We start from the raw sequence: 25,428 nt of genomic DNA, 5'->3' as shown, positions 1-25,428 counted from the left end.
TGCGACTCCAGCACTTTTATCTGATTTTGTGACGTTCACGGTTGGCTTCGGGAGGCTCTATATAAAGTCCAGCTTCTACTATCTCCACCAGCGAAAAACCAATGTAAGAGACATCGTTATCTTGTTACTTATTTAAAGGCTAATCCAATAACAGAGCATAGCTGAAATTATGTCTAATGTAATTTAAAATGTCTAGATAAAAAGAATCAAATGAAAATATTTGCGTGGTTAATATCATTTCTTTAAGGAGAAGGATTTGTTTACTTCTAAAATCAAGTAGAGAATATTTTTTGAATTAGTCGGATGTGAAGTCAGTTTAAGAAAAAATGTGATAGGAGCATAAAAAGAGAATACAATAATAGAACACATTTTTTTAACATTTGAATCTTAAATAATAAAGACAATACTTTTGTTTAACAGTTTCCAGAGAGGAACATAGAAGAAACCTTAAAATGGAAAGCATGAAGACCAAGACGTCCTGCCTTTACGTGTATGTTTGGCTTCTGGTATTTATCGGGGTGTGTACACGATATTCACGTGCGCTCGTTACAGACAACAGAATAGCGTCAACGAAATGGACAGAAGATGACGTAAGTTTGTCACTGAATAGTTGAAAAAGTTCTTAAAATTAAGAAATTGATTTTTTCATTTTTCAAAATCTCGAGATATAAATCACGTACTTTATGAATTATTAGAAGATATACTAATTAACACATATCTTCAAAAAGCATCTGGCTCAAACATTATAAATTTCAATATGAAAAGTAAAAAAATATATTTACGTTTATTTGAACTCTTAATGAATTTTTACCACTTTAAATAAAAAGGGATCCATTTTTAAAATTACAATAATGTATTTCCTTCTTGTTTAAATCGGTTTAATGGAACATTGAATGACAGTTTTGAACAAAAAAAATATTTAAAATAACATACGTAATGGTCATGCAAAAAACGTGATTCCTGAATAAAACAGTATAACAAAAACACGCAACGTTTTAAATGTTTCAACATTGGTACTCATAATTCATAATTGGGTAAAATATTTTAAGCATAACACTAGCCGATTTAACAGTAATATTTTCAAATTAAAATGTCATCCCTAATTGTGTTACAATGCATGACAATCTAAAATACAATATTCGAATATTTAATGTTCCTCTGAGACATAATCAATTGACAGAAAGCTATGTTCACTTGTCATATTGGACTATAACCCGTTACAAAATGTTATCAAAGTAGAACAAATACCATTGATAATTAAACCTGTTTCTAAAAATACGGGGTTTGTGTCCCGCATTGACCGAGCACGAGGACAATTATGGAAATAAGTTAGATGCCTTGAATTTAGTTCAACTGTTTCCCTCTTGCGAAAATGTATGTAATATCAATTTATTACAGAGTTTTCTTCTATCAATTCTGTGAATAGGTCGTTTACTGTTATTTCTGAAATATCACGAATTTTCTGTTACTGCGTTTAATGTGACAAATTTCCGAGATGGTATTAATGTAACGTCTATATTACAAACATTATTCTTGTTTCGTGATACTTAGCATTAATGGATAACACAATTACTCGTTTTACTTAATTCCTCTTGATATATTTAGACGGTAATAGACTGAACTCCTCAACTTTATTGCAAACAAAGTTGTTTCCAATAGCTAAACAAAGCTTATTTTAACAAACACAGCCGCCTTTTAAACACGACTGGATCAATATATTTGTAATTAACGTTGATTCATAGATTTATTTTCGTACTTGACATGGCTTCAATTTCTTAATTCGTTTCTGAAATAAAACACAATGAGGCATACCCTTCAGGACTATCCAAACAAACACAGCTAATGGATTCACATGTTGACATTTGAATGATAAATTCACTTAGTAAATTAAAACTGTATTTATTGAAAGAAAACTGAATGGTTGTTTAAAAATCCATATTTTCAACTTTTAATGATCGAAATGGAAGAAATTATTATAATAAATATATATGTTTGCTCGTTACGTGTCAGTTAGTCATTCAACCTTTTTGTCTTTAAACAACGGAATGTTAAAATATTAAAGTTCAATCGGAGCACCTTGGCCGTTTATCCCTCGAAAACAAGCTCGGATGTATATGTACTTTTTTACAATTTCAGAATTATTGTCATTTAAATACGCTTCAAGTAGATCAGTTAGAAATTATGCATAAGGATTATACTCTTAGGAATCTTAATTATTTATGCAATAATACACTTCAATTGGAATCAGTCTGAACTTGATTTATATAAATTAGTATTCACTTATAAATAATAACACAATATTAAAGTAGGTGACAGCTTGAGAACAGTATGCGTTAAAGATTTATATGTGTTCAAATATAATCTACTAATACTAGTAATATAACACATTTTGTAACATGAAAGCATAATTAAGTTTTCAAAATCCGTGAACGACCGAAATCTACAAATTAAAGAACTACCGCTACCAGCTTTTACAACGTCAAAATATAATTCGTAGAATGGAGTTAAAACAGAACAGAACAAAATGAATTACATGATATTACATGGTCTCTACGCTAGAAAAGAAAATAAGCACCTTCAGCGAACTAATGGCAAATAAAAAAAGGTGGCACGCTTGATCCATTTTAAATAATACATTTGAGCCGCTGTCTGGAAATTATAACCTAGATGACAACATTTCAAATAAAATAATATGTATTGTTTGAAGTTTCCTGTTTGGGACAAATAATCTTTACAATTATAGAGAAGAACTCCTATTGTAGACAGGACTATTATATTCATCGAAACGATCATAATGTCAGTGAAATCGTTCTGTTACACTGATCAGCTGCTAGATTATACAACGTCCATAACATTTCATGTCAATTACCGGTTACATTTTATTCCGTTTTGTATCTCACATGGGCCAGCAGACTGCGAATAACTTTTCTGACACTGTAAAATATGTCTTTAAAAGGTAATACTAAATATGGTTTATAGTTATACTTTATAAGAGCGGTTCTTGGGTGATGTTGTTGACAAAAATGTAGAAATATAAAAGTATACCATTTTTATCGTATTGGCAAATCAAAATACAAAAGTATACCATTTTTATCGTATTGGCATATATTAACACCGGACAAAAATCCTAAACGTGTAAGTCAGTAGAATGAACCTCGTTATCCTGTAAAGGATACTTACCTGCTTTAGAATATCTATTCCACTATAAGATGCGTCCTGTCCTATGTTGAAAGCACTCTTGCCTGCATTGTTGACTAGCATGTGCGACCTTCTGCTTTCTTAGAATAAAATATAAACGTAATAAAAAGTTATTTTATTTTAATTAGAAATTAATATGTGTTATATGGCTATAAAAAAAACACAATACTTTTTCCCGATCGAAACTAGAAAATAAAACATAAACATAATAAGCCTTTAAAAATGTTTTATTTTTCAATAAATAGCCACGTGGCAACATATCTCCCCTGTGAAAAGGCGCCAAAATATCGCTTATACTTTTATATCTATACACAAATAAACTGCTTATTTTTGTTATGATCATCGACTTCAAATGAATTAAACATAAACTTGCATTACAATTGCTGCGTAGCACATAACGAAACCGCGTTACCTGGCAACGCAGGTGCCCTCGGGTCGAAATTTTCTAACCGGACCGGGCATGCATAATTGATATTTTTTCTAGTATACTTTAAATTATTTTTTTTGTGAAATAAATGACATAGAAAAACTTTTTTTTTGCATTTCACCACAAAGTGTGTGCGATGATGGTTAATGCGCAGTTGTATTCATTGCATAAATTATGAAGTTCCTTTAATATAACGCGTTTTAAAGATTACTTGTATTTGTTTTGAAGCTTTATTTTTGTAAAGTAAATGTTTATTGAAATCATCCGTTGAAATAATTGTGCTCACGTAAGTGCATAATAAAAGAAATAAAAAGTATTGGGTCACAGCATGTGTTTCATCTAGCATGGCGGTGCCAGATAGAATTTTCAGGACGGCTGAATTCACCGAAAATGCCTAACCTGTGTGCTAGAATATATTTTTGCAATGTATTTCAATATTTCAATTAGACTTACCAGACAGTTTTACCCACTTGTGAAGGCTTTTTTGTAATGTTAACCTCTCTATAAGTGTTATCCTGACGACCTCCGATTCGCCGAAAGGGCACCTTCATTGAATACTTTAACTGTATGTGCCATCGAAAATCTGGGAGAGCATCTGTAATGTAATGTTCACATCATTGTCAAACAACAGACATTTTGAGATTAAATTTCTGAAATGTTTTAAAGTATTGTTGACTGAAATTATATTCTTGTCAATCTACGTAAATACCTGTGTCATGCGATGCAATGATGACAATGTTAGTAAGAGATGATGTCTGCAATTCCTAGTAACAATTGGTAATAATCTAAAGGGACCGATAAACCACGGAAAACGTGTTTCCAAAGTAAAATAACACTTTGCAGTCTAATAAGGCCACGTGAACATTACAGAGGCGAGACAAATGATTGGAGAGATACCTGCAGAAGTACAAATAAACAAACTTGCTATTTGCAGAACGTGTGAATAATAGATTTTTCGGGAAATGGGGTGGACTATTCATTAGTCACGTGGCCTATTACCGGCCCGAGCAAACTGTAGCTGAATTAAACTCCATTCTTAACACATTTTCGTGAACAATATATTGAATTAACCCACCATCAATTATAAAAGCGTCACACATCCTAGTACAATTGTTACTTGAGCTCTTACATTTCCGAAGGATAAAATCCTTGTTTTTCGGATTTATAGTTGGAAATTTGGTTCAAAATGATGGATTGTCCACAACCGGATTTTCACTAGGATCCGCTGTTGTTGATAATTGTATCCCAACCTTTAATCTAAACATTGATTATTATTTCTAGAGTACATGGTCGATGCGTGCATTGGCATTAGTATTAAAACCGTTTATAATAAACGTGTGTTTCTGTTTCAACAGACAATTATATTACAGTATGATATTGCCAATTTGCGAAATTAAACCATTTTTGAAGGAAACCGGAAATTAATTGACTTAATATGTTAATCGTAAATGCCTTTTTATCGGCTTCTGATTTGTCGCTTGGCTTTATAATGAGTGCGTCGAACCGACATATATATTCATTATATTGTTTGACATTTTTTTCTTAACACGCAAGCCATTTCATATAGGGATAATTCACCCTTTAAAGGTCGTTACAAAGACGCCAATGGGATGCTTTAACCTGCTATAACTAATGAATGTTGAGACAAGTTACTGGTCGGTAATGCCATTATCCATTGTTTGTCCTCGTTGTATGTTGCCTCGTGTGTTTCTCGTTAAGGGTCTGTGGACCCTGAATCATGGGACATTGTAATCGTTAAATGTGTGGCCATTTAAATTTCCATTGTATTACTCACCTTTTTAATTGAACACTTACGTTACGTCAATTGCTGTTTACGTCAAAACATTTTGGTAAAGAGTTTGAAGTTAAATGAAAAAGATCTTTCTGAATGTCTGTCATGTCGATGTTTTATGTAAACTGTAAAAAAAATCATGTGTTTATTTCGACTATTGTTGGTTCTATATGTATTTCAAAGCTGATCCAGGGTGGAAAGGGGGAACCAGCCGCGTGCCCCAACAACCTTAAACTTCCCAAAAGAATCGTTCGTTTCAACATGGTGGGAAAATGCTTTAATTTAACCAGAATGCAGCGTTTAAGACTAAATCTAGCAGGCAACCACCAATCATAGAGCCCAGATAACTTTGGTTCCTTGGAAAGGGTTTGCACGTCTTAACAAAACTTTCAAGTACAGCCTCTGAAATGGCAAATCCTAGAACCTTGAAAAGAAAATATGTTTTTATCTAAATTGTTATTTCATTTTGTATATCACAAATCATATCCATGTGTATCTTAACTATTGGTCATGGAGCAATATATTAGCCAAGATCAAAATGTGATCCAAGATCCTTTAGCATAATGTATACAAATATATCAAACGTTAAACAATACAGATTTAATTTTTAAAAAGTTGTCAATGCTCTTGATTGACAGTTAAAATTAAACGAGGTGAATAACACTTTATTAATGATGATCCTGAAGGACCCCAAAAATTAAAACGTAAATTATTTAGTTTTCCTTTGTTTTTACTTTCTTGTCTTAGTATCATTACGTTTATAAGGTTTTATTTGTTAAAGATTGTTATAAAAGAAAAACGCTTGGATTTTATAAATCTATCAGTCTTAGTCTGTAACATTGCAATTGATTTTACAAGGACATTCCATATTTTACCTTGTGGCTGGGTGGGCACTTGGTAAACTGTTGAGAAGTGTAAATATGCAGTGGACAGGTATTTGATTATTAATGTTGATTCAAATGAAATCTTGACGATAACACGCTGATTTATGGGGTGATATCAAGAAGATTAACTTAATCTTCATCTCAAAGTCTTTATGCAGTGTCGGGCCAACATCTGGTCGAGACTGGAACGTAATATGTAGCTCAAAAATCGAAATAACCGTATGCCCTATCGATATAAAGTACATCGTTTGAATATAAACTATTGATAGTATGAATGTTAAAGCTTAAACAATCTTTCGACGCAAAATGAACGCTAAAGCATGTCAGTTGTATTTCAGATGAAAAAGGGACATAACTTTAACACGTTTAAAGCTAGAGTTATGAACATGGTCATTGGCAACGTTAGAACGAAGTGTCATTTCAATATAGTTTACTCTTTTTTAACACCGACGACTTCAACATCTACATCAAAGCCATTTTGATTAGTCGTCTTTTTATCGAAAGCATACGATCGATCTATAGTTCAAAAAGTAAATAACGAGTCAGTAGTGTTAAGAAGTATTGGTCGTTACTTAAAATACTGTAAAGGCAGCAAAAAATAATTGAAATTATGGTTATCTATATGTATCGATGGTGAAAAGATGTGACTACAACTTGTCTAGTTTCACAATGATAATAATGAGTGTTGAACACTTTACTACCGTACTCGTTGACCGATTAACATCCTTACATCTGTTCGTGTGAAGTAATAAAGAGTTGGTATTTGATATCCATAGATATACATCCATTAAGTAACGCCTTTACAGCGCAAAAGGTAATGCGTTAAATATACTTTAATAATTAAGTATGCTCTCAAATGACCATAAATGTATTATGTAAAATCGGCCCACATTTTACCCTCTATTTTTAGTTATGTTGAGTAATAGGATATACGTACTATATAACATTTCCATTTCAAGAAGAAAAGTAGGATTTACGTATGTGGTTACCCTTTTATAACCAGTCTCATTTTCGTCGTGTTAAATATCAGATTTCTTTCCACTTCGAGTACTGTAGGTATGATATTAAAGAAAGGTGTCAATAGTTTGCATGTTACTATGTTTATAGAAGAAGTTGTACTCGCCTACCTTTAACGATGTAATGTGATGCACCACAATGTACACCATTAACAGGTCGAGTGTATTTTAACGCTAAGCGTATTTTCAAGGGTTACCATATCCAAAGTTATAGGCCTACTACCAATATGCGTGTTGTTGTACAGAAAGTCGAATTTGACGATAGCGCTCAGTCAATGACTATATCTCGAAAAAAACGACAATCTGAATAAGTTATTTCTAGTACGCGATAATGATATTTCGTTTCAAACACAGCTGGCAATATTGTCAAGAAATAAATTGATTGAGGTCAAATTATTCCAAGTTGATTGCATCCGTTTCATGATTACTTACACAATATAATAACGCAGATGGCCTGAAATGAGTTCCAAACTATGTGCTCAATTACTCGGACAATGAAATGGTCTGAAATTGTATCTGTTTCGAGTTAAGAATGTTTTCGTTTTGTGTTATGTGGACGTTATTATGATGTAGAGACCAGAAACTTACAAGCACGCAACGTATTTCTTTTAAATTCGTTTAAATCGATAATGTGCAATTGCAAGCAATGGAATACATCCCTAGAAAATGCTTAAAGTGGTATGCTTGTTTTTGAAATGGAAACTCAGTAAGCCAGTCGTCTTACTACTATAAATAGATACAGCTTTAATGACGAAGTCTTCGACAAATTATTCGCTTTTAATAGTAATAGTTTCCATCCCATGATACTTTAATTTTTTATGTCACGTTCTTTTGTGTGAGTGTCTCCTGCGCCAGACTATTCTTAATTTTGTGCCTGACCATTGTGCTTTTAACACTATCATATAATGCAAACTATGAACTATTTTGCATTTTAAGATACTTGCCCAAATATGTGTTCAAAGCATATAATAATTTCATTTTTGTAAACCTATGCGGTTGTTAACAACCTTTGTTTTTTATTATACATTCTTATAAAACCAGGCAGGTTTATTTAAAGATAAACAAATACGTTGAAAAAGCAAATGAATGATGCACAAAAAATCGAGTCCAATCGACCCACATTGCCCTTACTACAAATATAGATATCGTGTTCTGGCTTAATATTTAATATAGGTTATGTCATTAGTAGTACATACGTATAATATTGCAATTCCATTCTAAAAAAAAACTCGGTATTATGTATGTAGTTTACTTTGAAAATATGTCTTATTTTCGTCGTGTTAAATATCAGGGGTTTTCAACTTTAAGTACTTTTAGTATGTTATACAATGTACAGTTCAAGAAATGTGTCAATAGTTTGCTTGTTACTATGGTTATAGAAGCAGTTGCACGTGTTTGAAATTGTCAATTTCCGTCAAGTGCGTTAGCAATACAGCAGTTTACCGGTCGAAAAAGGCAGTTGGTAGAATATAACTTTAATGACAAAATCATGCCATCTTTGTGATAATGACTTTTTGGGTAACAAATAGAATTAAATAAAAATTGACGGCATTTTTTATAACTATACCAATCCTATATACCATAATCATTGTCATTTGAATATGTTATGAAAAAATATCCATGTACTTAAATGGTTTTTAAAATTGTGTAAATTGATTAAGTTTTATGTTAGCAAAGGTAAAGTTAAAATGTATTTCTCTTAATGATTATGCTAAGTAATGGACAATTGTATATGCTTAAAACTCATTTTTCGATGCCCGCTATTCAAATAATATGTTCATTGCTACGCTAACTTTGGCATGAATGTAAGACATAATTTTACTGAATAAACCAGTGTACAAGCAAAAGTGTAATTATCAAGTTTGTTCATATGTCAACATTATCTTAAAGATATCGCCTTTAAGATTAAGAAAAAATCAACAGCTTCACGCAACATGGGTCTTCGAGTATTTGTTTTTTATTATTTTCAGTCTTTGTCATTACATCAAATAACACCAAGGGAACCGCAGATCTGTCTTAGTATCTAGAATCAACGATATCATATTATTTGGTAACGTCAAATTTACTATAAGAGGTGCCACATCCTAAGTCTCATACAGAAATGTTTATTTCAGAAGCCTTAAACAGTTTCTTGACAAAAACATATAGATCGATTAAACAATAAATTAATTAACATTGCCACAATGAAACATGGCATTTACATAATATAGTAAAATAGTTATTTGATATAAAACACACCCATACCCCCCCCCCCCCCCACACACACACACATCCCCCCGAAACAACACATCACAATGCACAGATATACAAATCAACTTAGATTTATTATACTGCTTTTGATTCTACAATTCATCAATCCAACTATTTATACTTTCTCTTGTTTCTAATATAGTAAAGTTTTATTAAATCCTTTCTAGTGTGTACATTGCTATTAAGTTGCAAGAATCTGTTTTATCACATTGCTTAGTAACGTCTTGGTTTACCATAATACCTGCCACAATTTTCTCTAAGTCCCTAAGAAACAGGACCAAGAACTGTACTCTATTTTATTTTATTTTTTATTAATGGTTTAATTTTCTAATTTTTAGAGGTTTGAGGTTTTTAAAGAAATAATTTTAGAGATAAGTAAGATAAACTACATTTTTGTTTTATGAACTCATATTAAAGAAAGTCATTTTTACGATGCATAAAACAATATAATAATGCGATGCATAACTGAAATACCCTTTATATTTTGTTCAGAAATCGGAGCTAATTTCAGCTTGACGCATTTCATTTATTTGCCCTGATCTAAAAGCTAAACGAAAAAGTATCGTCATCATCAAAATAATCATCATAATGCCAATTTTGACAAAAAGATAATGTAAATAATATATTTCAAGTTTGAAATTGACTCAAGCTAAACTTAGCTTTAACAATAATTTCGTATTTACTGAAATTGTGGATTGCTTTATTTTAGTGATATTTAAAAAAAAACACCAACAGCTTAATAATAAACATATGAAATGTTCCAAACAAGCCAATATTTCAATTAAACATTTTTTTAATTTTTATATAGATTTCTTGTTGCGTCAACTTCTCGATAAATGTTTCCCTGTCGAAGCCTAAGAGGCTCAAAGGAGCGATTGTTTTAGAATATTGTTTATTGAAATTATATTTTGTCAATCTACGTAAAGACCTGTTTCATTTGATGCAATGATGGCAATGTTATACTTAGATAAAGATAAAGTCTGCAATTGCCTGGATAAATTGGTAATAATCTAAAGGGACCGATAAACTACGAAACCCTGCTATTTAGAAATATTTCAAAAAATAAAATAACACTTTACAGTCTTATATGGCAAATTTCACATTACAGAGGCGAGACAAATTATTGGAGAGATACCTAAAGAAGTACGAATTAATCTTACTAATTATTTGCGGAACGTGTGAATAATAAATATTCGGGAAATTGTGTGGGCTACATTCATAACATAAGTCACGTTGCCTCTTCCCTGCCAGAGTTAACTACAGCTTAATTAAGACCATTTTTGGCAAATGTCCTTATTAATCTATTGAATACACTATCCGTAAATGAAACAGGCGCCATGTACCCTATTGAATGTGTTACTTGAACTTAGGTAAATACTACATTTTTTTAAATTTCTGACAAATCAATACCTTGTTATCACGTGAGTGTGTTGCCGTGTGGAAATGTCGTTCTTTAAAAGGTTTGTTCACAGGTGGACGCCCAAGTTTTCGCGTGGTCGGTTTTAGTGCTTTCGCTTGAGGCCACAAGAAAATGCTTTTTACTCTAGTTTTCGCCTTGTCGCCGTAGGAGTATCCGTGGGTGTCGAGTTCTTAACCTCAATCTTTTATCCTAGTAGATTATAATTCCATGAGTATAATTCGACGCGAGTATTGACATTAGTACCGGAACACGTATATACTAAACTCGTGATTCTATTTCAAAAGACAATTACATTAAAATCTGCTTTGGCCAAATTCGCGAAATTACAACGATTTTTTTTCTATAAACCGGAAATTAATTGACTTATGTGACCGGCGATGCCTTTTCATTGGCTCCTGATTTGTGTTTTGGCTTAAAAATGAGAGCGCCGATCCTACATAGTTATTCGTATTATTGTTTGACATTATTTCTGAACACGCAAACCAGTTCATTGATGTCGTTACCGAGACATCAGCGGTACGTTTTAAGTATGGTATTTCTCATTTTGGAACAAGTGTGAGACTTGGTTTACCTTATCTAGTGTATATCCGCAGTTATCTCCTTTTTTCGTTGACTGTATGAAGTCGGTAACGTCAACATGTATTATCCGTCCTTGTTTATTATGACGTTGTGTGTTAAGATGATTTACATTGTTAATTGGATGTAACACGTGATTATTCCGACCACTGTTGGTATGATATGTATTTATTCAGGTGGGATCAGAGAATCAGGCACATGCCCTCAAACTTTAACACTTCCAGATTAATTTGTTCGTTACAATATGGTGAAAAAATGCGATAGTTACACCAATATACACCGTGTCAAACTAATTCTTATTAAAAAAATAGAAGGATCCAGCCCCCCGAAAACAAAAGAAGAAGGAACTTTACAGCCCATATAATTTATTTTCCATTGAAAGGGGGCGCGAATCCTAAGTTATGTCCCTTAGCATGTCCCCTCTTAAATCAAATCCTAAATGATCCGCTTTTTCTATAATATTTGTTTCAAATTTAAATGTCATTTATGTTCTTTTACCAAAAACACTCTGGAAAGTACCTGAATAGTGCTTAATACATTGTTCAATGTCCTTGTATGTCCCACTATTCATCATAGCTTTATGTTTACCAATGTCAAAAGGTTATCCATGATCAGTATATGTAGCGTTGAGCACGCGTTAATACACTATGTACGTACGTGTTAAACGTTACGGAACACCAGTAACGGTTTGATTGGTACTGTTCATAAACAGTACAACTAGTGACACTATGTGAATAACTCTTACTTCGTAATGGATGCTCACAAAGAACCACAAAATGAAAATCACAATGTTATAATGAAGCTTTCCTTTGCAGTGGTTTTATTTTCTGAGTATCATGACTTTTCTAGGGTTTTGCCACGTGATTTTCGCTATAATGCAAGTTGCCTTAGCTTGTTATGATAGAGAAACTCTTGGACATTGTAACACTATCAGTCTATAACACTGCAATTGATTCAACAAGGACATTCCATATTTCAAAATGTGGCTGGAACGGCACTCAGCAAAATGTTGAGAAGTGTAAATAAACAAAGGACAGTTAGTTGATAATCAAATGAATCTAGATGATTACATGCTGATATATGAATCGATCAATCCCTTCTTGTACACCTTTTGATATTATGGCCACATTTCAAAGCTTGGCAAATTACACGAACTATTTACACTCCTGTTAGACAAAAGCGCCACGTAATGAACACTAACGTATTGCTGGATTTCAGTCGAAAACGGGGCATAACTCAATATTTTTAAAGCAAGAGTGAAGGGCCTTCGTATGCATGTGTGCATTGTATCTGCCAACATTTGAACCAAGTTTCAATTCAAAATACTGAACTTTCTTTTCAGTTAAGGTCAATTTTTACAGAGTTTTTACAAGATGACACGGCAAAGTGGACAACGACACTAAGTCTATTACTATAACTTGACTTTTTTTATTGAAAATAGACAACCTAAAATAAATTAAATATTAGAAAAGACACACTTCTGTTTAAAATTTGTCCAAAACTATTGTTAAGACGGTAATCAATACCTAATAAAATGGTTGGGTTCAAAAAGTTTCTATATCTTTCGATTGAATAAATTTCTTAATGAGTTTGTAACTGTTTCTTGACAGAGCAACACCTACATATTTGCACTTGTGTAGTAATTACAAAGTTATAATTTATCAAGTGTCTTTGATGATAATTTGTAGACATCCATTAAGGAGCGCATTTACAGCGCTTTAGATATTACTTATAAATACTTCAGTAATAAAGTATGCTCTCAAAGGAACGTTTTTATTTTTTTAATCCATTATGTTGTTTCATCTTGAATGTGTTCAGAGTACATATTTATTCTGTTTTACTCTGCAGGAATTTCATATACTTGTTTTATTGATCATTCTTTTGCAGCCATTCGAGTTCATTTAAACACATAAAACTACCTATGATGAGATGAGGCAAATGTCTGGCGCACAAACATTATCAAGTTCTGGCAAAACTCGAAATGCCCTAATTCAAGTTATACTTAGTTGAAGTACATACGGATTATATTGCATTTTTATTATTAAAAGAAATAGGTATAATGAATGGTGATAATCTTTTAAAATGTGTTTTATTTTCGTTGTGTTAAATTTCATATTTTGTTTCAACTTTAGTTCTCCGTTTATATGTTATCAAATGTACAGTTCAAGAAGGGTGCCACAAGATGATATAGCTTTGTGTTTATAAAATCAATTGAACTTGGCTGCCTTTAACGATGTAATATGATGCACCCATATATGCACAAATAACACTGCGAGTGGATTTTAACGCTGAGCGTATTTTAAGGTTAACCCCCCCACCCCCAGAGTTATGGGCCTTACTACCAATATATGGCGCCACTGGTTAAAAAGGCAACTTCGACGTCAGCACCAAGGTAATGACAATATCTAATAAAAACTACAATCTGAATGAATTATCTTTAGTGCGCGATAATGGCATTGCGTTTCAAAGAAGATGACAATGCGGTCAAGAAATTAACTGATTGAGGTCAACTAATTCCAAACTGATTGCATCCGTTTCATGACTAATTACACAATGAAATCACGCAGGTGGCATGAAATGTGTTCTCAATCTATGTACTTCATTAATCGGGCACAGAAATGGTTTGATACTGTATCTGTTTCGAGTGTTCTGATAGTACGTTACAAACCAGAATATGAAAGGGTCTAGGCACTATATTGTCCATAAATCGGCAAATACACTATTTCCTCAAATCAAGCCTAGAAATGTCAACGTTAACTAGTAAGAGGCCGATTATATGCCACATAACATCGTTAAAATAATAAACGCAACAATGAGGTTGCTGTCTCATCTGTTGTCCCCGTTTAAAATAACGCATAACGGTTCTCCAGTTTAATCATATCCGTGTATTTATACAAGTAAATATACCGACGTTATTTTTAAACTTGCTTTGATTGACTTGGCAGACAACCCTAGTAAATTTCGAATGAAGTGGAAAATATGCAAAAATAATTGCCTTTGAAACGGTAACTCTGCCAGAATTTCATTTCTTAAAAGGATACAGCTTTAATGACGATGTCAAAATATGGTACGCTTTTATTGTTGACAATGTTAGTTATTATATGTTATGAGTCTTCGGTGTCTGTCTGTTCGTGAATTTAGTGCCTGATCTTTGTGCTTTTAACAAGATGACATTAGGGCTTAAATATTGCGCATTTCAAGTTATTAAGTGTCTATCGAACTTACATAAATTGATTTATCGGACCAGCGTCAACTTGCAACACATTGACGTGTATCAAAATAAAAATTATTTATTAAAGTCACTTTCGGGGTTGTCGCTGTAGCTTCCTTTGCATTAACGATAATCGTGTTGATGACAAATTTCACTGAAGTTATCTCAGTAACGAATGACAACGTCTCCTTGGTAACTAGAACAGGATGCAACCATTTTCCGGTCGAAGAAGGTAGTTGGTGGAATATTAACCTTAATGCAAACATGCCATCTTTGTGATAATGCTCGTTTTGGTGATGAACTCCATTACTTTATTTAGTTGCAAAAGACGGCGTTTTATTGATAAGTATTATTTTAGACTATAGATATAGTGCCATTGTCATTTAAATGTGTTTTAAAAATATGTTCATGCACTAATTATGCTTTAATATAATTTAAATTATTTAAATTCATAAACAAAGCAAAGTCAACTTTTATATAGAATGTATTTATCTTAATGATTATGCTCTGTATATATGCTTGAAACGGATTCTTCGATGCATTCGATTGCTACGCTCATGAGTTTACTGAATAAACTTGTAACCAAACATTTTACTTATCATCAAGTTTCCTAAAATGTCAATATATTTTTGATAAGATATCGCATTTATTATATATAAACCGCTACAAGTAAAAAGGTCTTACATTATATGATTTCGGCGATAGCTGTTTAACAGCAGTTTAAACCTACATATTAGACAAATGACCTGGATAGTAGATCAATCAATTTTTTTTTTAAATAATGTCGGAGAAATAAAGAAAAATTAAACGGTTTCATTGGTTTAAAGTTAGGTCGTCCGGCCTACGAGGGGCACTAATAATATGAAGTTTTGAAATGGAATTTTCTGCATGCTCACTTCTTATTGCTTTCCTTATAGATATTTTGAAACACATCAAATGTAACATTCAAGTGCAAATTAAGATTGTTTTTAAATATTATTTCTATTTGTTTTTGGTTATTTGTCATCTAACGACTAAGAAAGACCGCTATAGACTTATAACCCCCTTGTGAGCCTCACGTTATGTCCAGCTATGTGACGTATGACGTTAGTAAATTAGTCATAGAAAACAAACGACGGACTGAAACATTTTTCCCAAAAAGCCTCTGACATTTTCCATTTAAAACACAATCATACCAAAAGCAATATATTTTTTAAAGGCCTAAACAAAATAAAACAGTTTCAATTCTACTGCTTTCTTCTTTATAAACAAAGGGAATATGTGAATTCTTGCCGAGAGAAAAGTAGCTGATATACAATAATTGGCATTACCTCGCAGCCTCGCTCTGGGATTGACATGAGTATAACTTTGGAAAACCAAACCGACTCAGGAACTAGAATAACATTATATGTTCGATATAAGATAGTATAGATCTAGTGCATCTAATTGGTATTCTGTTTCAGAGATAACGCATAACGAGTTCAGGTTGTCAGGTTAGCGCAGTGGTTAACGCACTCGCTCCTCAAGGCGACCCGGGTTCGATTACCGGCCTGAGCGAAATAAGAGTTTGGTTAGTGGTCACCAAGCCGAACAAGTGGCTTATCTCCCGGAAATCCGGTACCCCCCCCCAAAAAAAAAAAAATAAAAAAAAAATAAGAAAAACACAAGACCACACTCTCGCGCAACATCGCGCCAAGGAGAGTGACTTTGTAAAAGATTATAATTTTCTTCACACTTGTTGTAATATTTATATTGTTAAAACTAAAGATTTCAAAATGTCAAAAAGATGTAACGTTCAGCTCTCTGAGCGTAATTATTATTTAAGCTTACCATATTCAGCCACATGAATATTCTAGTTAAAACAATTGTACGTAATGACCCAATTGCTTCATATTGTTTAAGTTTGTACTCATTGCTACATCATTTTAAGTTTGAGCTCAACTTGGTATAGCATGTTGACCTTAAGTAGTCATTTTAAATACCTGCATGATGCAACCTCCGTTAAACTTTCTTTTCACTTTCAACGACAGTTATGTCTGCAGAACAACACATGTTTTATGATATTTTAAGTGAGGACAAACATGTATTTCCCTTGTGCAAAGTTTCAACATTTAGACACAGAAATAGTTTTGGAATAGTAATAGAATAGTAATGGAATATACTTTAATGGACTTTAATATTCATTTACATCAATTAAGGATGAGGACAATGCTCGTTAGAGCAATTTGCTCTACCAAACAAAACATATGATCTCGTCGCATATGTTGCTAGTGCGGACAATTAAAATGTTATGCTGACACCAGTTCTTTTTTCATTAATGAAAATGGAACCCAACAATTATAGAACCACATAAAGGACCGGTTGATTTGACATGATACATGCGAGTTTTGCATAGTGATATTATAAGTATAGCCTTTAAATTGATTGATTTCAATAATATATTGATGAATACGGTCCCTGTTCTGTTCTTAAATATATATATATATATATATATATATATGCCACAAACGACAACAAGTTGATTTGTTTTTATTTCATCATCTATGTTATCACATTAAATACTGGTTAAAGTTCACTTTATGCAAATATGGAGACAATACAATACTCCTTTAAAAATATATAAATTAAAACGGGCCCAAACATGAGCAGATATACAATGATTTAATTTTAACAGCACATGACTCAAAGCTTGATAAAAATTCAACGAAAAAAACACAACACCAACGAACAACAGACACAGATAACAGAAAATGGAAATTATCATACATGGTGGGACTATCGCTTTTGAACTACACGGGGTATTTACTGTGCGTGTTCACCGCTTAACACGATCTCAACCACGCTTTCTCCTTATAACTGATCAAAATTAGTAAACTTGAAAAATCATTTTAGCCATATCACACTATTAATGCCCTGGAACCACGGGGACAAGTCGGGGTTTCGGTGTATAGTTTCAAACATTCCATACGTTGCGATTATTTTACCTAAGGATCAGATAAATAGTTTAATACATTCAAATTGTTATTGTAGATAAATAAGCAGATTTTACAAGACAGTGCAAGCTTTATTACAGTGAATGATTGACAAACGTACATTTTACAACAATATGCATATGTCAATGTCCAGCTGTAGGTCTGCTGAATAGGATTGCACTTACAAAATCGCACAGGCAAAGAAATTAAGACAGGCCTTAAATATACACCGTTCCATCACGCTGTGGCTATTCTGTCAATGTTTCATTGGCCATGTGGCCTAAGTCCATTGTATAATTGAAAATAGATTGCTGAACGGCATGTTGTCTTGTGGTGTTGTGTGAATCTCGCCAGGAGTCAGGCCCCAATTTCTCTACAGCTCTGAGGTCCCATCATTATGCCAGGGTAAGACTAAGCCCCTTATTTTAATCCTGGTATAATTTGTGTTATAATATCATTCTTGTTAGCTTTTTTGAGACTGAGGGGACAATTTCTCTTTGATAATCACAATACATTGGTTTTATTTAGTCACAATTGAGTCAGATCATTATCTTAATCAATATTAAATAATCTCTCTATGGTAATCTTAGTTTATTGCGCTTAAGAAATTTCGAGAAATTGTTTCATGGTTAGTTTTACTAATAAAAAAGTTATACTTTGACTGCTGGTATTTGCCCCGAAGTCTTCATTTTGTTACCCAATGGTCGGAATAGAATCTATAATTCATACGACACGTAGTAAACGTAAACGTCACGCTTAGTTTTTTTTTTTTAAATATATTGTATTTAGCTGAGAACTGACGATTGACTTAGAATATGGAACGTTTTATATTTAAAACGTACTGTCGATCTATTCTGACTTTACGTTTAATTTTTATTTGGCATATCACTGGAAGTAACCCATAACATACCTAGGTCACAGGCTATGGTACCTTGGCATTTCTTATACTTGAAAACGTGAAACACGGTTTATTTTAATAAATCGTTACTACAATATTCACATTAATGTTCTAAACACAGAAAAATATATTTTTATTTGATTTTGAAATATTTAAGATCTCGATATATATGTCAACGTTTAACTTGACTTCGTTTGTATCAATTTTATTAAAAAAAACGTGTGTAAATGTTACTGATTCGAGTCACGCGAGTTAAGCCAATTTTGCTCAGTCTGCATTTGTTTTGCGATCGGATTTATTGATTCCCTGTTTCTTTTACATTAATTGCAGGACACATATTCCAAAACGGTCAAGTATTTTGACCACATGCACATTGATTATTAGGAATTTATGGCATTGGTGATTGTCTTATTTTCTGTTCTTGTCATTGCTATCTTTCTATGCCTCTCTTGGGGACACAGCTGTCATTTTTTACTAATACGTCAATGCCAAGATCGCTAGGGTTTTCTTTATTTTCATCACATCTTCGAATGACAGTCGTGCCATTTACAGTCCTCATATTTCATTATAGTGTTTGCGAGTGTTTGTCCATTTACAGACTGATGGCATTTATGTGATTTAGGGCGGAGTGTAGTTAGCTAGTTTTTGAACCGTGTAGTTCATAAGTAGTTCAAGACCGCACTAAGGCGGTAATAAAAAAAGGAACTTGACAACCATAGACCAATGATATATTGTTATTCGTAAAATATATCTTTTTAATAATAACAACTCGGCAAGGTCAATCTCCGGTTAGCTTCGAGAGATACCTCGTAAAAAGGATTTAAGTTATAAGAAAATGTGATGAGGCTGCACACGATTAACCCAATTATCATTACGCTATTTATAACTTAGACTTATTGTTTGCTGAACAATATCAAAACCATTTAACAAGACAAAATGTTTTCTACATGACTTGTCGCTGTATTTTAAGCGATTTCAACAATTCAGAAAAGTTTTCTATTTCCTAAAATATATTTTCAAAACACAAAAACATACATGTGGGCCGTTTAGGAGTTTCTGAAGGCTAATTCAATTTAATATAGTTGAAGGTTAAGCCTGTTTTCATACGGGATTTTCGGGATTTTCTTCTGAAATAGGATACTATTAGGCTAGAACTAAATGCACGGCATGTTAGCCCATTGAGATAATCATATTGGCTTGAAGGTCCCCTTAAATTACTGATAATGACTCAGTAACTGACTTTCTAGATTTGGAAATTGCATGTGTCAATGCTTTCTATGTGATAATGCAACCATAAACATGGCAAGCAAATGATAGATTTAGGCGACCATAATATTGGCATGAAAACAAAGATTTATGAGATTAATGCTCGTAGAGGGACATTTTCAATGCTTTGTGAAACGGAAGTAGTTGAAAATTGTTACTTTAAAATGAGTACATAAAAACCGTTCCGATTAATAGTTTTTGCTATGAAAGCTAATAACTTTGCTAAAAGGGCACGTTTAAAAGGTTTAAGTGTTCAGCAGAACAACATATTTGATTTTTACGTCTTCGCACATTGTTTTCCTCCAAGTTTTTAAACTACAGTCAGTTAGCTTGAAGATGCACTGTTAATCCTAAATCAGAACTACCACAATAGTACTATTGTTTTTAATATTCCAAAAAGGATGAATAAATGTCGAAAACAATGGTTCTTATGAAGGATACGGAATTGAATTCGAAAGAAATGCGCATAAAACACTTTATTTCTACCTTATGAGACTTAAGTAGACCATAGTATATATTTTAGCATTCAACAATCATTTCATTATGCGTTTCTGCTATTAAATACACGATGACAATCTTGCTATCAGTATGATATATTTTTATCATAAATGCATAATTTAGTAAGTTATTTAAGGTTTCATTTAAAGGAAAATTGCGTTACGTTTATATTTTTCAGAAACAATTTGTTATCGACTGACTCTAGATGTTAATAGTACGCGAGGCAAAAATGGTTCTAAACGTCATTTATTTAATTTTTCTTCAGGTTAAAGCTGCACTCTGACAAAATAAACTTTTTGACAACTTTTTTCGTTTTGAAATTAACATTAAAATTAACTTTATTTGCGTTAATGTCTTGTGATATAAGACTGGTGAAAAATATAAGATCGCAATTTTTCAATATTTAAGTTCGAAAATTTGGTTCCAAAGTTTCAAAGTTTATTCATACACTGAATGCAGACAGAGTTTACAAGGATATTATAAGTGCTAAGTATAACGAGGCTTTATGCAGGCACATAGTAGATACAAATTTGAAAACAAAGTGTACAATGAGGTTAATGTTGTCCGAAAGGAATGATACATTGAGTTTCAAATTACAAATAGAATTACAATTATCAATAAACTGAATCAAAATTATATCAAGTTTAATCATTTTAAAACAGAAAAATCAACAGTATGACAGTTGTTCCACGTTTTGTTGCTAAAAGCGTTCTTAACAAAAAACAAGGAAAATTAGATTTTCGGCATAAACCATCAATTTTCGAACGTTGATTTGAAAACTGCGATCTGAGTCTTTTTCAACGGTACTATATCACTAGTTCTCTGACATTTACATTAAAAAAATGTGTCTAAACGGTCTATCTGTGATAGTGCAGCTTTGAGGTACTTTCCATCCTTTATCCCATGATATTAAGGTTGCCGGAACCACCCAGTTCATACCCATAAATACCGGGCTCTGTCCGAAAGTTTTTAAACGTTCAATTAGCCTAATAGAAGCGTCCGTTTATATCAGCGAGGGATCTGATAGGAAGAAAGGTTTTTTAAAGAATAAATGTTTTCAGTTGTATTCGATTAGCATTATATATGACTATGCCTCATGAATAGTTTTAAGAATATGACATTACAATACATTCAATACAACAACGTCGGAACCGAGACGTCATCGTGGTAATGGATAATTTAAAGATTAAAGAAATTATTCTGATCTGTGTAAATGATAGGTGACGGCTTCAAACAAGGCCTACATTAATTCTACGTAGTCTTGTCGTCAACTATAATGATAAGGAACCTTGTTAATGGAACAAAAAAACACTTCCTATGTTATTTTGATATTTTATATTATATTAATTATCAATTTTCATATCATTTGTTTGAAGATGGTTTGAAAAGTATTAACAAATACAATATGATAGCATCGTTATATATGATCCGTGTTTGGCCTTTACCTCCGTTTTCTTCAAAGGTTTGTCTAAATTGTATTAATTAGCTTTCTATGAACATAATAGGTGATCTTCTCAATTTCTCGTGCCCACACAATGCAATTGTTTCTAGGTGGTTAACCAGGGCTTTGGTTGATATCTTACTTCAGAGTTTCCCTCTACTTTTCATTTGCTATCATCTAGAAGCTTGTGTTACATAAGATGTTAGTCGTAAACTGTAAGATAGCAGACAACAAATTTCATTTATCACTTACTCCTTTTCACATGGCTAGTTCTGATTAAGGTTAAGCCTGTTGGCTGATTTATGGCAGTCCTTGAATGCAAATTTTATTGTAAAACAAGCTCCTGACAGTCCATGAACACAGAATGCATCGCAAAACAAATTCCTGGCAGTCCATGAACAAACGTTGAATTTTTATAAGTCTCCCGGCTGTCCTTGAACAGACACTGTATTGTAAAACAGGCAACTGGCGGTACACAAACGTATATTGTATCATAAAACTGGCTCCTGGTGAAAAATGGACACAGATTACATTGTAAAAAAGGCTTCTGGCATTCCATGAACATATATTGTGTTGTAATACAGGCTCCTGACCGTCCATGATTACATATTGTGTTGTAAAACAGGTTGCTGACAGTCAATGAACACATATTGTCTTGTAAAACAGGCTCCTGACAGTCCATGAACACAAACGGCATTAAAAGCAGATGTTGACCATAACCTCGTAACTGTTTGGTGGTGATACATGGACTAGGATTTTATTGTAAAACAATCTCCTTGCGGTATTTTTTATTCAATGTTTTGTGACAGTTGTGTTACTCCGAACTGAAGATTTTATTTGCGTGCACAACATTAAACGGCAGTATATATATATTTGTATTAGATTGTTTGGTAAATATTTTTGATATTCAAATTGCTTTACATCATATGTTAGACAACCATGTCGAAACAAACTCACTCATGGAAAAGGCGATTTACTCTTTTTTCTAGATTTTTTAATATTTTAAAAAGACGACGCAAGTGGGTTTCTTCTAGATGTTTCTGTTCCCCAACCTAGAGTATGTTTGGATAGAAAACCACGGCATTGAGTACTTCAAGGGAAACTGCCAAAATACAAAAAAAATAAAATATTGTTAAAAGTCCACACATAATAAAAACCCAACGAGACGCAAATCGTTACAAAAATAAAAAACACACATAACATACAATTTAAAAACATCTTTTTAACATATTTTGAACGGTATTTGAGACAAATTAGTCTCCTGTGTGTTTTTACTACAATCTCAGACTGGTGCCAACATGTACGGATAAGAGTAAAATCAAATCAGAAAGCCTCATCGGAGCCAGCTTCAATTTGATGAAAAAAATGGCATACTATAAATACACTCCAAGTGCTAAAAACGAGATCATAACACAGGATTTCATTTGATGCATTTTTGATGTTATGATAATATTGTTTTTGCCTTTTGGGTTATAAGTTCTGGCGTAACTTTACGAACTAATATCGCATTAGTGTCGATTTGAGTTGCCAATCGACAAATCGATGTCCGTTTCTTTTCTGCTTTTTTAGTTGGTCAAAATAACATCAAGACATCACATGGCGTGTGTAACTGCTTGATGCAAAGGGAATTACGGAGAGCATGATGTTTTATAAATTGAGCCTTAGAAACCTTCATTAAACATTCAGTAAAAACTCGGTTATAGTAATTGCTTCTTTTGCGGGAATCATTTCAACAATGAACTCATTTATTTGGTCATAGAATAAATTGCAACCAATATCCGTATTTACTATATTGTTATATATTTCTTCCTGACAGTCATAAAACAGAAATTATTTCGAAAAATAAAAGCAAAGTCTTGTTTCTTTTGTCTGGAAGTGGTTTAAGCCGTGCAGTCTAGCCTTCTGAAATTGTTTTTCTGATGCAACTTCGTTTTAATATTGTTATTAAAATACTAGTTTCCATTGGAATTAGTGAAACAATTTAATTTACATTTTTCTTTTGAAGCACACAATGCAGTTTTATTAAAATGTTATGACAGTATTCAATTAGATAATCAAAAAATAAACTTTTCATTTTTATGGCTCAAGGCGAGGCAGTCGTCACTTCTTCTATGATGTATGGAAATACGACTGTCTTCGTTGAGCGTTGATAGTAAGTAGGGCACGCACAACAGGTTAGCCGAATAAAATGAAATCACATTGAAGTCACTTCCTTTCTATGATTGTTTATTTATTTGCTGATAAAGGCGTAATGCCGAGGTGTTTAAATAAAAAAGGCTTTTAAAAACATAACGTGTTTGTGTATTTATATGTATATATTATTCAATGGATATGATAATAACAATAACATTTCGGTTAATCTGATCCGGAATGCACTAAATCGTATTATAAAGTATATCTTAAACTATTGTTTATGTATTGTGCTTCGAAATGGTAACTTAGTTACAGTAAGCGTGTACCAATTAGCTTTATTCGAATGACTATCTCCTTAAAGAAACGACATGTGTAGTGCCAGACACACATGATCATGTTTGTCTATTTATTGTTTTTCATGCAATTGGCCGACAAATGAAAATGACGATGACAAACAGCTGTTTTATCATTTTTGTTGGTTTGTGTTTTAAGAGCAATGACAGAAGTTTTCATGGTATTGCTTTTCTAAAAACAACCTGCTCATTTTCTCGAGTTTACTTGCTCTGACGCACATTGCTTAAAACCAAAGAATAACCTAAGTTCCGTAGGGATCACACACACTACAGATGCATTTTGTCAATATGAAAACAAAGTCTTTCTGACGATTCAAGATATTTAGTAATAAAAAAATAACAGAAGCTTTTGCTTTCTTTAATTTAATTTCTCGCACGAGGGTCATTTTAATATTTTACAGGTGTTTAATTTGAAATATAAAGATATACAATTGGTGTTTGCGTTTTCCTTAGCAACAGATATCATTTTATTTTCAGATATGTTCTTTAATTTATGGTTTGGATTAATTGTTAATGAGCTGGATGGGCAACTGCATTCATGAGTACTAGGCAACTGCGTGTTCTTGATCAGGTCCAGAAATTCTTCCACACAACTGACCTGACTTATCTTATAATTACTAGTGTGCTGATACTTTTATAAAAAAAATCGTTTTTTTCTGTTTTCAGGGAGACATAACCGAATCATTACCATGGCAACTGAACGATAAATACGACCTTTTACAAGAATTGGGTCGTCTAGCTCAGGCAGAAGAAGATATTGTCGGCAAGATACATGCGTTAACAGCAGACCGAGAAAATCTTAGAGCACAGAAAAGGGGACATGTCCAGTGTTTTTTAAATCTAGTATCTTGTTATAGGAAAAGGAAATAATAGACTTAAAATTAGACAAACGAGCAAGCGTCAGCTATCAGCTGGCCCATAACAATGAGTTTATTTTTTTACACACATTATGATTGAATTTTATTAGCAGCTACCCTTTAAGTCCCTATCGAACATTGGTTTAACACATTTAAATCGGTATCTATGAACAATTACAACATTCTAATATATCGTACTAACTACAATGTCCAATTCTCATACATGTTAATATGAAATAAAAAAGAGGGAAAACATG

At 32.7% G+C, this 25,428-nt stretch overlaps 1 protein-coding gene across 2 annotated transcripts; it reads left to right on the top strand.

The window, feature by feature from the left end:
* On the top strand, positions 1 to 25,428 carry LOC128203719 (uncharacterized). 2 transcript variants are annotated; one of them, XR_008256020.1, is made up of 3 exons: positions 1 to 103; positions 421 to 590; positions 24,981 to 25,428. XR_008256020.1 is itself a non-coding variant. In XM_052905252.1 (2 exons), the coding sequence occupies exons 1-2, from the start codon at positions 453 to 455 to the stop codon at positions 25,182 to 25,184; spliced, it is 342 nt and encodes a 113-aa protein (XP_052761212.1). In that variant the 5' UTR covers positions 163 to 452; the 3' UTR covers positions 25,185 to 25,428. The 2 variants fall into 2 exon arrangements, 1 of the variants encoding a protein (XP_052761212.1); XM_052905252.1 differs by lacking the exon at positions 1 to 103 and having other exon boundaries at positions 163 to 590.

The sequence above is a fragment of the Mya arenaria genome, chromosome 9 (assembly GCF_026914265.1).
Source record: "Mya arenaria isolate MELC-2E11 chromosome 9, ASM2691426v1".
In the NCBI taxonomy this organism is placed as follows: domain Eukaryota; kingdom Metazoa; phylum Mollusca; class Bivalvia; order Myida; family Myidae; genus Mya; species Mya arenaria.
This window is presented reverse-complemented; position numbering and strand designations above follow the sequence as displayed.